Source organism: Aulonocara sp. 'chitande type north' Nkhata Bay, linkage group LG12, assembly GCF_057382095.1.
Source record: "Aulonocara sp. 'chitande type north' Nkhata Bay isolate Kocher_YH1m ecotype deep benthic linkage group LG12, A_spYH_male_GT1.1, whole genome shotgun sequence".
Lineage (NCBI taxonomy): Eukaryota > Metazoa > Chordata > Actinopteri > Cichliformes > Cichlidae > Aulonocara > Aulonocara sp. 'chitande type north' Nkhata Bay.
This window is the reverse complement of record NC_141355.1, coordinates 1278057-1294147: the sequence shown is the minus strand read 5'-3', so window position 1 is coordinate 1294147 and position 16091 is coordinate 1278057. Positions and strand designations below refer to the sequence as shown.

The following is a 16091-nucleotide window of genomic DNA, read 5'->3' as shown; positions in this document are numbered from 1 at the left end:
TGAGCGTGTGTGAGCGTGTGTGAGTGTGTGTGAGTGTGTGAGCGTGCGTGAGTGTGTGTGAGTGTGTGTGAGTGTGTGTCCTGTGTGTGTGAGAGTGTGTGAGTGTGTGTGAGTGTGTGTGAGTGTGTGTCCTGTGTGTGTGAGAGTGTGTGAGTGTGTGTGAGTGTGTGTGAGAGTGTGTGAGAGTGTGTGAGTGTGTGTGAGTGTGTGTCCTGTGTGTGTGAGAGTGTGTGAGAGTGTGTGAGTGTGTGTGAGTGTGTGTCCTGTGTGTGTGAGAGTGTGTGAGAGTGTGTGAGTGTGTGTGAGTGTGTGTGAGTGTGTGTCCTGTGTGTGTGAGAGTGTGTGAGAGTGTGTGAGTGTGTGTGAGTGTGTGTCCTGTGTGTGTGAGAGTGTGTGAGTGTGTGTGAGCGTGTGTCCTGTGTGTGTGAGTGTGTGAGTGTGTGTGAGTGTGTGTGAGTGTGTGTGAGTGTGTGAGCGTGCGTGAGTGTGTGTGAGTGTGTGTGAGTGTGTGTCCTGTGTGTGTGAGAGTGTGTGAGTGTGTGTGAGTGTGTGTGAGTGTGTGTCCTGTGTGTGTGAGAGTGTGTGAGTGTGTGTGAGTGTGTGTGAGAGTGTGTGAGAGTGTGTGAGTGTGTGTGAGTGTGTGTCCTGTGTGTGTGAGAGTGTGTGAGTGTGTGTGAGTGTGTGTCCTGTGTGTGTGAGTGTGTGAGTGTGTGTGAGTGTGTGTGAGTGTGTGTGAGTGTGTGTCCTGTGTGTGTGAGAGTGTGTGAGTGTGTGTGAGTGTGTGTCCTGTGTGTCCTGTGTGTGTGCGTGAGTGTGAGAGTGTGAGCGTGTGTGTGTGTGTGTGTGCGTGAGCGTGAGTGTGAGAGTGTGAGCGTGTGTGTGTGCAAGTGTGTGTGAGTGTGTGTGAGTGTGTGTGAGTGTGTGTGTGTGTGCGGGCGAAAAAGATATCAATTAAAAAAATTTAAAATAGATTAAAATTAATAAAGCGAAGGTACAAACAAAAACAAACAAGATTATACAACAAGTAAAAATCTGTATCAAAGCGAGTAATCAGAATACTTTAATAATCCTGAAGGAAATTAGGGCCAGTTAAGCGACATGACATCACCAACATGGCGACTGAAATAACACCTGTAAATCAACTAAACTGGCACATTTTCCAGGAAGAGGTGCAATGTGCCTGAAGTTGCGATCCAGGTAAACATATATTCTGCTCATGTCAGAGCATAGCTCCGGCTCTGGAGCCAGCTTCCTGGAGAGGAGCTGCACTCTGTTCCAACCTGGAAAGGTCCCTGCTGAGAGGCAGTGGGCAGGGATACTCATGTGCCTCTGGTTGCTGCCTGTAGGACGATCTGATATCCTCGTGTTGTTTCCTCGTCATCATAAATAATGTTGTTCCAGGTTCAGCATTGCAAGTGACCAATCACCTTCTGCTGACGTCATCCGCGACCTTGAAAAAAACAAACGCCTTAAAAAAATGTACTTCACTTGCGAGAAGAGAAAGCGCCTCTGTAAGGACAATATAATGCTTACCGTTTATTAAGGAAAGTATCCTGAAATGCAAAGAATTCAAGTCCCTGGATCGGCGGACAGGAGCGGTTTCTCTTTTCGCAAGTGAAGTTGATTTTTTTAAGGTGGTATTTTTCAAAGGCATAAAAGGGGGACGTCACAACAATGTGATTGGTCACTTACAACATTTATTATGATGATGTGGGAACAACACCAACACGAGGATATCAGATCATCCATCAGGGACCACAGGAAGGGAAGATGGTACCTATACTGTGAATAGTGGGAGTGGGGTGCTGTTGACTTCAAGTGTCAGGCGATGGAAGTGATACCTAGAGGATCTCCACCATCCCAGCTTCCACAGAGGAAGCACAGCCTGGGGACAAGAGAGATAACTCACAGACTGGAGCAGCGAGGGATTGAACCTTCTGATTAGTAGACCGCTCTGCCTTCTTAGCTACAGCCACTTTTGAGGTCACTGATGTAATTAAAGAAGTCCTTGGTGGCAGGGCCCTCAGTGTGGTTAAGATTACCTCTGATTACCTTAAGTCTCTGGATATTATGGTGCTGACTCACACCTGCAACATTGGCTGCAGATCTGGAGTTGTGCCTCTGAATTAAAAAAGGGTGTGCTCCAGTCACAGCAGGATCACACAGCTCAGCCTCTCTGGACGGTCCGTGCCAGTGTACAGGAGAGGACAGTCCATCTGGAAGTCAAACCTCAGATTCTGTCCTGGTTGCAACACTTTGGAACATATCTTTATCTTCTAGATAAATGTGCGTGGAAGTTTGCCCAACCAGTCTACATGTGTTTTGTGGACTTGGAAAAGGCAAGTTCAGTCAAGGAACTGCACCGCCATGTTGGCGATCTGCTACATGGTATAGAAAAGATTTGGCCTGATCCCTGTATTAGACTACTGTGCCTGGTAAAACACTTAGGGTTAGGCCTTCCACTCACAAGTCTGGGATGGCTGAGTACACGTGCTTGGGTCACAAACTGGCAGTGCACTCAGATGTAGTGGCCTCTTTGGCAACAATAGGTGCTAGGTGTTCAGTTAATGCACTATGTGCGAGGACTGTACTGAAGCCCAGTATGGGCACAAGCAAGTTGTACCTATGACCACACTGTTAACAGGGAAGTTACACAGCTTAGGTATACTAATCAAACCGAGGCCTGCTTCTGCATGTAGAGTGAACATGCTGAAAGCAGTGTGACAGCTGGAAGGTTGTCAAGCAAAGGCTCACTACACTACTTTAATCCTCTAGATCCATTGTCTTTACTCCTGACCAGCGTACATTCTTTGGAAAATCAACTGGACTACCCCAGACTTCATCAGACCGCACGGACTGAAGCAAGGACCTGGTGTGTGTTTATCTTCAATCAAACATGGCTGTACGGCATCCGTGACACAGACATCCAGCTACAGGTCGAACACCATTTACGTGTATCCAGATTCAGATAAAAAGTCTCATTGCACTTGAACGAGACCTGGCCAGTAGCCCATACAGGAGCACGGCAACACTGGGCGAGACGTGTAAGAGCACACTGTGGACCATGTCCAGGGAAGCAGCCACCGGCACAGCTGCCTGGAGGAATGTGAGAGGGAAGAATAAGGAAGTCCATCAGAGACATAACTGTAGTCTACCTGAGGTCCGTACCCTCCACAGAGCAAAGTGTGCTGTCCTCCAGTAAGGACACAAAAGGCCTGTGAGATCTCACTCTCCCACTTTCCCAGTGATGTAAAAGTCAACGGTGAATTTCCTTAATGACTATCCCCCCTAGTCCTGGTCATGGGACGTACTACTACTAATGACACCTTCTCCTACACTTGCACTCCACCTTATCAAACTTGTCAGATAAGGACACATGCATCAGATTCCCTTGAATCACTTCCAGTTCAGCATTTAATACAATCATCCCCCAACAGCGAATGAGTCTTGATGTGAGGCTTCAACATCCCAATGAGTCATTGGATTCTAGACATCCTCACAGAGGCCTCAGTCAGTGCTCGCTGGCAGCAGAACCTCGGACACGACTATGATAAACACAGGAGCCCTGACAGCCCTCTGCTGTCCGTGCTGCTCATCCATGAAAGCACATCTGAATCCAACCTCCTGGTACAGAGGGCTGAGGACAGAACTGTAGTGGGCCTCATCAGAAACCCAATGAAGCCCTTTACAGAGGGAGGTGATACAGTAACAGTCTGTCTCTTAATGCAGACCACACCAAGGAAACTGTAACAGACTGGCCACCCTGCCTGCTCATCAGGGGCTCTGAAGAGTCAAAGGCACCAAGTTCTTTATTGTGCTCCTCTCTGATGGTCTGCCAGCACTAGTTCTGTCGTAAGAAGACGCAGTAGTGCGGCTCTTCTTGTGGAAAACAAACTTCTTGTGGATGCACCGTCTACATCACTGTGTACTTTGGGAGCTGCACAGTGCAGTCCAGGTGAGATCAGCTGAGAGGATTATGGGGGTCCCCCACCCCTGCCAATGCATCACAGAGCCACTGCTGTTTTGAAGGACTCCGCCCACTCCACACACAGCGTGTTTGACCCTCTGCCATCAGACCTTGATCTATACAGAGCAGTATTCCATTCAGCTGCAGAGACTGTATAATGAAAATAATATTCACTTGACCTGACTCTATATTTATAGTCTTTCCTGTAAGAAATGACTGATCAAATATACAGATTCATGTTGTCTGAGGTGAATCGGAGGTAAGGTTAGAAGTCAGCTACTGTAAAGGACAATCATTCATTGATAATAACTGTCTGATGATGCAGCTTCAGAGTTTAATCACCTGTGGAAGGCTTCACGTCAGGTGTCTCAGTGGACAGTATACAAAGTTAGCACAAAGAGCAAATAGTTTGACTGTGTAGATACGTGGAATAAAAAACCATTTCTCTGAGTCAGAAATCATTAATGCATTGCAGTCCCGGCTCACTGGCTCCTTAAAGTAAGGACTAAGGTGCACCTGTTTAAATTTTAATATGACCTATCTGTTCTGGACATCAGCCAGCTGGAGTAAAGTAGAATATGATATTTCCACACATTTTCAGTCAATAATCTGGGTTAGGAGTGAGGGTTTTTTCTTTTTGAAATGTATTACAGACAAGATTTTTTAATGTCCAACATCTATATTGATACCACAAAATGTAGTATCTGATAATACAGTCACAATCTGATACTGTTACTGTTGCATTTATTGGCAACATTCTTCAAACGTCGTCTCTGTTTCTTTGTGTGAGCACAGTTGGGAAAAAATATTGCAACAAAATATCATCAGTATTGTTTATTGTGCATTGAATACATTCAGGCACTCTGAGTGTTTGACCTGCTAGCATTTTGGTAAGTTTTAGTGGGGGAACCAAGCCCCCCCCTCACCTGTTTACCCCACAACATTCAAGTTTATGAACTAATTATTTTTGTAGTAAAACGGGCGTATTATTATTATTCAGGACAGAAGGCTCAGACCAGTGTGACGTATCGTTGGTTGACTGATTAATACTATCCTGGGATACCAGTAAAAGCATGGTTATCTCTCATGCTGCGGGCCTGGAGATCAATGACGGGTCACAGAGCTGGGTCACATTCTCAGTTAGAGACTTGACCGAGTCCCGTAGCGAGGCGTTGTCAGCAGCGAGTGTTTCCACCTGCTGCTGGCTGAGTTCCAGGGATTCCCTCAGGGATTGAAATTCCTGGTGAAATTAAAAGTTACAAACATAATGTGATGCATTCGAAATGACACTCTTGTGTGTCCCAGCTTATGACACATGTTTGCTACAGGTCGCTCTGTCATGGTCCTGGGTCATTGATCAAGTAATTTGAATTTCTGGTCTGCTTCTTTTGTAATATCAGTAACGTGCTAATGTTCTTTGTCTGTTTGTAGCCTTTTTGTATTACCATTTGTCTTCTTTTGTAAACCCTTTCTGTCTTTGTAGTTGTGTCCCGTTGTCAGTTTGGTCCCTCTGTGTTTCATCCTTTGTCTCCCTGTCAGTCACGTCTCACTGTCCATTTATCTCCAGTCCCTGAGTGAAGTTCACATCTCTCAGGTCTCAGTGTGTGTGTTACTTCCTGTTTTATTTTGGACCGTCCCTCGTCTTGTTTGTGCTGTGCAGCTTCTGTCCTAATGCTGTCTGCGTCTCCCTCTGTTCGTTGTTGCCTCCATCTGTCTGTTTGACATGTATTTTGCTCCTGCTCTGTATTTTTATTGTTCTGTTTGCTCCACCTGTTGTTATAGTTTCGACTTTACTTCTAATACTTTTTGTCTTGTAGCAGGTCCAGTGATTTCCACTGATGTACTGACCATGGGACCAGCTTACTTTCTGTATATTTTAAGTGAAACATGGAAGTGTGCAGCAAAATGTTCTGAAATATTTTCAAATAAGTGCAAACTAAATGTTAACGTTACAGTAATGTTCTGCCTTGTCTCTGCTCGTCTTTTCATAGTTTGACATGCCATTTTTATGTCTTGCTTTCTGACACAAAACAAATTTAAAAACACGTAAATCCCAGTCAGATGGCTTCTTGTGGCACTGGTGTCTGCCCTGATCACTGGCTTTGTGTTCCCTTGGTTTCTGAGATCCTATCTGTGTGATGACTACAGTCTCTCTAAAGCCCTGCAGATCCACATAAACAGTGAACTGCTGATGAAGATGGCCTAACTCTTATTTTATTAGCATGCAGACCTCATTGATGATTAATAAAAACATTAAAAAGAAGGCAAGTTATTCCTATAGTGCAAATTTCAGCAACCATTATGTTAAGGCACTTTCTATCGCATGTCAAAAACCTTACAGTATTAAAGAGAAAACCCACAGATCAGATCATCGCCACTAACAAGCAAAACGCTCCCTTTAACCAGGAAGGAATGTGTTTAAAGGGTCAAACCAGTAGTTGTTGCTAAAAGTAGAATGGGAGGCAGAGCCTTCAGTTTTCAGGCCCCTCTTCTGTGGAACCAGCTTCCAGTTTGGATTCAGGAGACAGACACTATCTCTACTTTCAAGATTAGGCTTCAAACTTTCCTTTTTGCTAAAGCATATAGTTAGGGCTGGACCAGGTGACCCTGAATCCTCCCTTAGTTATGCTGGTTCTGCCAGAGCTTCCTTCCTGTTGAAAGGAAGCTTTTCTTTCCCACAGTCCTCGTTCACAGGAGGTGGTGTGACTGTTAGGATTTCTTCCTAATGTTTTAGAGTCTTGATTTTACAATGTAAAGTGACCTGAGGCGACTGTTGTTGTGAATTGTTGCTATATAAATTGACCTGAATGCAGCTGAAGGCGTCCTACATATTTGTGTACTTGCTGGTGTATTCCAGTCTCTGTGGTATAATGTTGTGATCGCTGGTATGGAACGCTGCACTGAAGTCTAACAGGACAAGCACAGGAATGAGTCCACTGTTAGAGGATCAGTTTTAGAGCAAATGACAACAAGTGAACAGTAAGTTACAACTACCTCTAAAATCATGAATACAGATCAGTTACATGAGACATCGGTTATTATTCCATCCGTCGTGTTACTGGAAATGCCCAAAGACACTTCGTGCATATCTGCTGGATTCAGACGTGTTGAGAAAGTTTGATTCCCTCTGGCTGAGCAGGGCGCGCCAAAACAGTTTGGTTCTTAACCAGCGTACTTCTGTGTGATACACAGAACATGAACTTTCCAGTGAGCCCAACCTGAGATTTTAGATTCAATATTTTTAGATATTTTCGATTCAAATATCAAATAGTATTTTATTTATTTTAAAAGGCCTCTTCAGCTGACTTTCATGTGTTTTTTTTAGTTTTACACATTGGAGTTAGAGGCAATACTTGAATATGAATATCTAAAAACAATTAAAAATGGAAAACTGAACATTTCATTTCTCTTTCTTACTATCACATTAAATCAGGATGAGTAATTTAGGACAGATACTTTACATTGTTAGTCTTAGTATTGGTTTGTTAAAATATAAAATCCTGTGAAGTGAATATTTATGTACACTCAAAATAATTTAAAAAAACTGTTTAACATGAAGAAAATGTCACGTTCACTCTACGTTTGAGCTGTGGATTCCAGCAGATTTTAATGTGTGAGAAAGGTGGTCGGTACCTGGGTTCATAGAATATTTTATATATTAAGCATTTAATGTCTTTCACAGAATTTTATATATATATATTAAAATATATATATATTTATATACATATATATACATCTCTTCTAACTTTGCACCATTAAATGTTTGTGGAAATCAGAGACCATGTAGTCAAAGTGTTGATTTGACAAAGAATTAAATAAATATTGACCAAATTATTTTCTTAGTTATGATTAGAGTACCCTCTGCATACTCCAGTTTAGACTATCTACTGCTTTTTTTTTATTTGTAGTACAACTTGTGGTATTTACACAACCCAGCATGAACTTTGAATGAAAATACCATGTTTGTAACTTTTATAACTAAGAATTCGATGTTAAAATGAAATATATATTTTCTTTTGCACCATTCACACACTGTCACTTTGTGTCTTTTGCGATGTGAAGTTTTGTATTTAGTGTGCACTCCAATATTGGGCAGCTTGATTTTGTTTCTTCATAACTAGTCAGTGTTTAGACATTGTTAATGCATTTGCCCCAAACTACCGGTCCTGGAACAAAAGGCAAGAGAAGAATTCTGTATTTTATCTTTAATAGTTTTTGAGACTTTGATGTTCAGAGCTGCATTTGCAGACCATTTTCCAAAAAAAGCATATATCTTGAAAAGTATTTGAGATATGATGCTAACATTTCACAGCAATTTATTCAGACTCTGGACCATAAAACATTTGGGCAAACTGACGAGGGTTCAGCTGAATAAATGTTATACAATTTTGATGATTTTAGATGGAAGGACTCAGTTCTCCAAAATGACAAATATGCACATATTTAACAAAAATATTTTCTGAGTTGTGTTAATGCCAGAATTTTATGCAATTTGGATAATAAGTGACAGCGTTATGTTGAAAACACATATTAAATATACAGATGTAGGTTTCTGTCATTAAAGAAAACGTGGCATCAGCTCCTTAAAGCCTGTGACCAGTCGTTCTGTCAGACTTCCTATTTCTTCTAACCTTGGTGCCTCTGAGAGGTCAGGCGCCACATTTCTGGGAGGGTTAGTTCCCTTGCTCATTTCCCATGCCAATTCAATGTGGTCTCATCCAGAGGCCAGCAATTATTTCCCTCAGCCTGCCCAAGGTACACTGCTGCTTTTGTTCCTCGTCAGCTCTGAATACGGTCCCTGAGCCAGACAAACCTGTAGAGTACGTTATCACAAGTCTTTGTGCTGGTGCTTAGCTTCCCCTCTATCTGCTCTATCTCTACCCACTGCAAACATAGCAGCTCTTTAAAAAAAACCACTTTATTATATGTAAAACTCTTACCATCTGCCATTTGTGGTCAAATTGAAATATGACTCTGGTGTTTGAGGCAAAGCTTTTCTTTAGTCTGAACAAAGCTAATGACTCAGAAAATGTGCTGAATAATTACTGTGCATGTAAGGTATAGACTGAGCGTTTCTATTATGTTCTGGGCTGTCAGAGTTTGACGAGAACATGCCTGGTGTTCATGTGAATACAGTCTGGCACAACCAAAGATGGGAGGTGAGAAAGACATCACAGGAACGTATGGGTGTTTAACCATGATAACTGTCTTTTACACATGCTGCTGAAGACTCCCAAACTCAGCAAGGTGATGTTTCCAAATCGCCATCAAGCCAAAGCAATAACCACATAAACAGTCACTCTACTCAGATGACACAGAGCATGGAAGCTGCTGTGGTTGGCAGCTGCTACAACATTATTCTTAATTTGATTTTGGGAATTATTGCTACATTTGAGTTGAAAATGCTCGATCAGTAATGCAGAGTAAAATGCAAAATGATCAAGAAAACCATCCTGTAACTTGGCTTTTCTGTTCACTGCCATCCCTGTAATAACAGCTTGGACTTTTAATCATATACTGTACGTCCCAGCTATGAAGGACAGAACCGCATTTTAATATGCACGAATTACAACCTGCATTGGAGGTTAATGCTTTTGCAGTACAGTATTTGTATTGTAAAAGCTGGATACTGATGATTCAGGGCACGGGCATCTTTTCTCTGACAATAGTAAACAATGTTGTGTTGTAAAGTTTGTCTTCTTCTGTTTTTCATTAAACCTCCTGACTCAGTGAGATTTTATTGTAAAAAGCATTCAGACAGCCCTGCTGACGCTGCGGAGCACCACTTTACATTTCAGAGCAACCTGCATTTAAAAAGAATTAGCTTTCTCTCATTCACAAATTTAGACACATATGTAATTATTATTAGAAATTAGTGAAATCATTCAAATATTAAATATATCGTTTCTAAATCATAACATTAGCCGTTAGGACAAAATGCTGATTCCTGTTTTTTAGATGTTACATTTCTTACAGTGTTTTGGGTTTGTTTGTTTGTTTGTTTCTTTGTTTGTTTGTTTGTTTGTTTGTTTGTTTGTTTGTTTGTTTGTTTGTTTTTGTTCAAAAACAAATCCATACATTTTAATGTCAAACAGAAAACAATGAGTGTCTGTATAATCCAGACAAGTCGATATTGTTTGCTATGAGCACCCCGCACCGCAGCCATGCAGTCACACATTCCCATACACCAAATAATAAACTCAAACACTGTTTAAAACCTGCACTTTGATCCACACTGAAACATTATAGAACAGCGATGTTCACAAAACCCTGAGACTGCTTTGGACATTTGTCCAAATACTGAAAGCTTAAATTCACGGCACGCACCGTGTGCGTTTGTGGGTTCTGTCACCTTCTTTTTGACTCGGTTATTTAATGGCAAAGGGAATAGTAAGAATAGCTTTAGTGTTTTTAATTTGGACTTTTCTTAAAACAAGTAGAATTTTTTCTGTTGCGGCCACGTTATGGCACCGTGTGCAGTGCCGAGTGTGGCCGTGTCTCTTAAAACGTAATCCAGCTGTGCGTACAAATGAAGATCCACGCGGCACATTTTAGACGGAAGAAGATTTTAAAGGTCGGGCGTTTTGTTAGGCTGGAGATGTTTAGCGGTGCACTTTGCGCTGCAGCAGGTAGCAGAGTATACGTAACCTGACACAGCATCTGCACTAACATGACACCCAATTAACCACAGTCTACCCATCCAGGCATTTAACCAGAGCTGATGTGTGTCCGCTCACAGAGAAACACGCGTCAGACGTGCAGGTAAACTCCTTATTGTCATTTTGTTTGTTGATTCCGACAAACAAGCGACAGACCAAACGCCTTGGGGTTTTCTTTCTTTCTTTTTTTTTTACTTCAGTTAAGAAAGTTACACAAAAGGTGGCAAGTTTGTTGACAATAAATAATAAATAATCTTGCTGCACGGGAACAAACAAAACATTTCCTTCCGGAGCTAACAGTATTTTTTAAGTTATTATTAATTTACACATCTTTGGGGAAGAAAAAAAATGTTGGACGGACACTAACTCGCACAAATGTCCCACGAAGCTTGTGGCAAAATAGAGGTATACCTTGTTGCAAATGCTTTAGTACTTGGGTCTTTAAGAAAATCATGTAGTTAATGGAGAACCCCCGCCCACACCCCACACAGTCATTTATTATATGACGAGGTGCGTGTGTCGAATTAAAAAAACAAAACAAAACACAGTTTCTATTGAAAGTCGCGTGCGGCATGTCGCGAGTACAGAGAATCTCGAGCTCTCTCCTCGCCGCCGGGTCCCGTTCATCGGTGAAGCCAGCTTCATGCCTTCTCTGTTTGGCAAACGGGCAGCACCGACCGACCGCGAGGACTCGTCGCGTTATCTCCTCTGGACGTTAGAATGTGTGACTGTGGTAAATCCCATGATTGTCTTCACAGTGTCAAAATACAACCAGGGGGTTGCTTGGTGCAGTCGAGAAGGGTGATATGAAAGGGGCTGTGTGTGTCTGTCCACGCAGCGCCGGCTCAGGCCTCGATGGGGCTGGAGACCATGCTGTTCGGCGTATCTGGAAGCTGAGACGACATAGACGCTACTTCGCTGCCCGTCGAGTTCGAACCCGGTCCTCCCTCCGAGAAACTCACCTGCAGAGCACATTAAGCGAACCTTTAAAAGCACAGCTGAAACTTTTACACGTGCACACTAAAAGGCCTTGGATTACATCTACTCATGGGCAGGTCAGTGCTGCTGCTCAGGGACGCAGTTCAGCCTGTGTGTCAGCAAAGTTTCCAAAGGAAATCCGTCCGTCAACGTCACTGCAACCATCGACGTCATAATAATAATAATGATGATGATAATAATAATAATAATAATAGATTTGTAGTCTACTGCTTTACAATTGCGCGATAGAAGAAGCGGAACGAGGATGGCATGGTGTTCGCTTTTACAGGTATTTGAAAGTCTGTTAATTTGAGAGTAAACGGAACCAAACGGGAAAAACACAAAATGCTTTAATTTTATTTAGAAAGCTGGTTTACATCGTCCGGGTGCGCTGCACGTGTCTTTGCCGTGTGTGGCCGGTGTGGAGAACAAACACTGCTGGTCTTTCGGGTTACCCACAGCCTCGTGTCTGTGCGCTTAAGCGCATCTGACCATATTCCCTCGAAATTTTACATACTTGAAATAAACGTAGAAAACGTAGCGTCAGTGGTCACAGTGGTTATGTGTCCATGCTAATTCAATATTCTTCAACAGATTAAGAATTATATATATATCTATATCTATAGATAGATAGATAGATAGATAGATAGATAGATAGATAGATAGATAGATAGATAGATAGATAGATAGATAGATAGATAGATAGATAGATAGATAGATAGATAGATAAGGGACTTAGCAGTGCTCGCAAACGACACACACTATTAAAAAAAACAAAAAGTTGTTCAGAGCAGCTGCTGAATGTCCTCAAAAACTGAAATCACAGCACTTTTGATATCAGCAGTGTGTTAATGTCTGAGCGCGAACCAGGAAATCACGAACCAGTTGTTGGAAAGCAGGCTGGTCGATGTCGCTCTGCAGCGCGAAGTCGCTGAGCACCTTCCAGGGCGGCTGGTAGCTCTGCACCTCCACCGGGTTGGCTTGGATGCCTCCGTCGTGCCGCTCCGGGCTGGCTGCCACCATCGGGGTTCCCGTCATTCCCTGGATGTTCTGCAAGAAACGGAAGCATCCTGCTCAGCACCACGCACAGTTACTGGGAGAATTACACGCGAGGGGGTGTTGCCGTGTAAACTCACGTGCACGATTGCTCAATCAGCAGAACAATCAATCACATTATGTCCGTATTTCACATAAATATAGACGTGTGTGTGTGTGTGTGTGTGTGTGTGTGTGTGTGTGTGTGTGTGTGTGTGTGTGTGTGTGTGTGTGTGTGTGTGTGTGTGCATGCTTGACCTCAGAGCCCGGGTGAGCTCGTGCACAGTCCTTCTTGCCTGTCACGGAACTTCTGATTTGAACTTGATGAATAAATCTGCTTTTCTGGGACTGACACCTTGATTAATGACGGAAGCAGCCTGCCGACCACGGTGCCACATCACGGGCCTCTTTGATACACGGGGTGTCAGTGGATCGTGTGTGATCGGGTGTGTGGGCTGGTGATCGCGTTAAGCACCTACCGTCTTGTCGCTGGACTGCTGCTGTTGTAGCTGCTTCATGAGTTGGCTTCTCTTCTTGTCTTTGCATCGCTTATTCTGGAACCAGACCCGGATCACTCGCGGGCTGAGGCCGGTCATCTCCACCAGTTGTTCCTTCATTAGAGCGTCGGGCCTCGGGTTGGCGTTGTAGCAGGTCCGCAGCGTGTGCAGCTGCTTCTCGTTCAGCACCGTCCGGACCCGGGTGGTCTTCTCGGGCTGTTTATGTACGTGAGGCCGCAGAGCGGGCTGACGGGCAGAGATTGGTTCTGCTATGGAAAAAAGTGAAAAACATCTGATCAAATGAAACACGTAGACTCCAAACACGGACACGCGAGCGGACTCCCTTTAATTCCTCTCCACACACGTATGCTTCTTCCACAATTTTGTGAATTCTGAATCTCTTTCAGCATCTTGTAGAAATGTTTTTGACTTGGTAACATTAAAAAACGCGCGGCTGTGGTCCCTGAGCACCAGAGAACCTCAGAACTGCGCTCACACATCCAGAGAAAAGCTGGCCTTTGGAAAAGACGCTTTTTCGTTATTTAATTAGCTTCCGGTCTCATTCAATATTCGATTAATATGTGGAAGAACACTCTGACATATCGGAACCAAAGCCATTATTTGTTACAGCAGGAATGGAGCAGGCTGCCCAAAGCCATTAAAACATTGATAGGAATAACCAAAACTATGAGAAGGACCAGCAGCCGTGTTTACTGATCCCCTCCAACAAGAATAATTGGACTTTTTCGGACAGAAGCGCACCTCAGGCCTTTCTCTAATCCTCCCACAGTCTGCAGAAAACAAGTTACACCAGCCAAAAGCATGAGCAGACAACAGGTCCACTAAAATAAGGCCAACAAACCAAATATGACAGCAGAACACTTCCACTCTCTGTGGCAGGAGGGACACGTTCCCCTCGATGGAAACGCGTTAAACACAGATCAAACATGGGCAGTAAATCCCTCTGATATCGCAGCCTGCGTTTGACAGATTTGAAGCACAAGAAACGAAATGTCTTTCATTTTTAAGGACTACAAAAATAAAATAAAAATACAGGAAACACCAAGTCAGCGTTGAACACACCGTGTGAGCTGAAGTGCCGGTCTGCAGCAGCAGCAGTCCTACCTGCCATCTGCAGCGGTCTGGCGGGGTGCAGGGGGCTCAGCGGGTCCCCGGGGCCCAGGCTGGCCCGTTCCACAACATCGTGGTCTGCTCGACAGAAGAGCCCGTCTTCTCGCAAAGCAAATTCGTCCCCCGGGATGAGCTGCCGACTGCAGGCCACGCAGCGGAAACACTCAATGTGGTAGACCTTGGAACGGGCCCTCATAACGAAGTCGTTCTTGCTGAAGCCGATGTTGCATTTAGCGCATTTAATCCCGTATAACCTGCGAGGCACACACATGCAGGGCTGGTCATTCACACGGCACACAGCTCGGCCACTACACACTGATGATGATGATAATAATAATAATAATAATAATAATAATAATAATAATAATAATAATAATAATAATAATAATAATAATAATAATAATGGTTTAATATTTACTTATTTGTAATAATTACAAAACGCCCGAGATGTCCACATTTTAATTTAAATTATTATTATTATTATTATTATTATTATTATTATTATTATTATTATTATTGCTGCTGTTGTGATTATTATTATTACAAATATAATTAAATAAAACTATGAACTTGTAAATGAGCTTGGTGAAGTTGAACAGGAATTGTGAGAGTGAGCTGTCTGCTGTCTGCACAGAAACGTCCTGCGGGTTCTCGCTCTGTGTGATTTTTCAGACTTTGCTCCGGAGTATCCTGCGACCTTGAGTTGTGGTCTGGATGAATTATATTGTTCCAGAACGTTAAACCACGTCTTATCGCCGCATTACGAAATGCTGGCGCTACTTTCTACATAAGCTGCTGTATCAAGTAACTGTGATTCTGACACGTCAAATGAAATGTGCCCGGTGACAAAGGGACTCCAGGGAGAGTAAACGAGTCCGCATCATCTCAACTTGATCTTGTAAATATCAAAACAACATAATTCCAATTTTCGAGCTGCTCCAGTTCTTCGTCCCGTCCCGTCCCGTCCCGGCCGTCCTACCTGATGTAGTCCCGTTTACAGTAAGTCTTTCCATCCCTGACGAAGCACGTGCAGGACTCGTCCAGGTACTGGCTGCACTCGGCACACTTGAGACAGGCGGCGTGCCATTCAAGGTCCGGAGAGACCCGCAAGATATACTGGTCGTGGATCTGGTTTCCGCAGCCCACGCACAGAGACACCAACCGCTTCTCTGGAAGGGCAACAACATAAGAACACATGAAACACTCTTTAGCACACCAATTATTATTATTATTATTATTATTATTATTATTATTATTATTATTATTATTATTATTATTATTATTATTATTATTATTATCATCAAGACTACTATATAGGAGGTAACACAGCTTTCATATAAATATATATAAATATATATATATATATATATGCGTGTGTGTGTGTGCCGAGTTTAATAGGGGAAAGTCATATACTGTGTTTGCGGAGATCACCACGTAACCAAGTCAACTCTTAGTTCTGAAGAATTAAGTTCCAGCATGGATCCAACATCGAACACATGTCTTACTTTTCGGCGGGTCCCCCATGTCTCCCATGTCCACAAAGTAAGGCGACGTTAGGTCCACTGTCACAGCGGGCTGCGGAGCCTGGAAGCCTGGGTAAGTCCTCCGCTGCCGGGCTGCCGGACCAGGAGCTGCACTGTCCGGCTCGGATAGGGAGTGTGTGTACGTGTGTGTTTCCAGTGTGTGTGCAACTCTGACAAGCGACGGGGCTGACGTAGGACATCAGCACGTCATCTGCATGAGCAGCTGATTGGCTCTGCAGACCCTGACCAGCACACACACACACACACACACACACACACACACACACACACACACACACAC

At 43.3% G+C, this 16091-nt stretch overlaps 1 protein-coding gene across 2 annotated transcripts; it reads right to left on the bottom strand.

Moving 5' to 3' along the window:
• Positions 1 to 8133: 8133 nt before the first annotated feature.
• Positions 8134 to 15947, bottom strand: isl1a (ISL LIM homeobox 1a). Of its 2 annotated transcripts, none has more exons than XM_086313127.1 (6): positions 15773 to 15947; positions 15247 to 15436; positions 14262 to 14521; positions 13119 to 13402; positions 12487 to 12654; positions 8134 to 11588 (listed from the first exon to the last, which is right to left on the bottom strand). In XM_086313127.1, the coding sequence occupies exons 1-6, from the start codon at positions 15798 to 15800 to the stop codon at positions 11472 to 11474; spliced, it is 1047 nt and encodes a 348-aa protein (XP_086169253.1). In that variant the 5' UTR covers positions 15801 to 15947; the 3' UTR covers positions 8134 to 11471. The 2 variants fall into 2 exon arrangements, with proteins under 2 accessions (XP_086169253.1, XP_086169252.1); XM_086313126.1 differs by having other exon boundaries at positions 8137 to 11588; positions 13119 to 13405.
• Between the last annotated feature and the right edge of the window lie 144 nt (positions 15948 to 16091).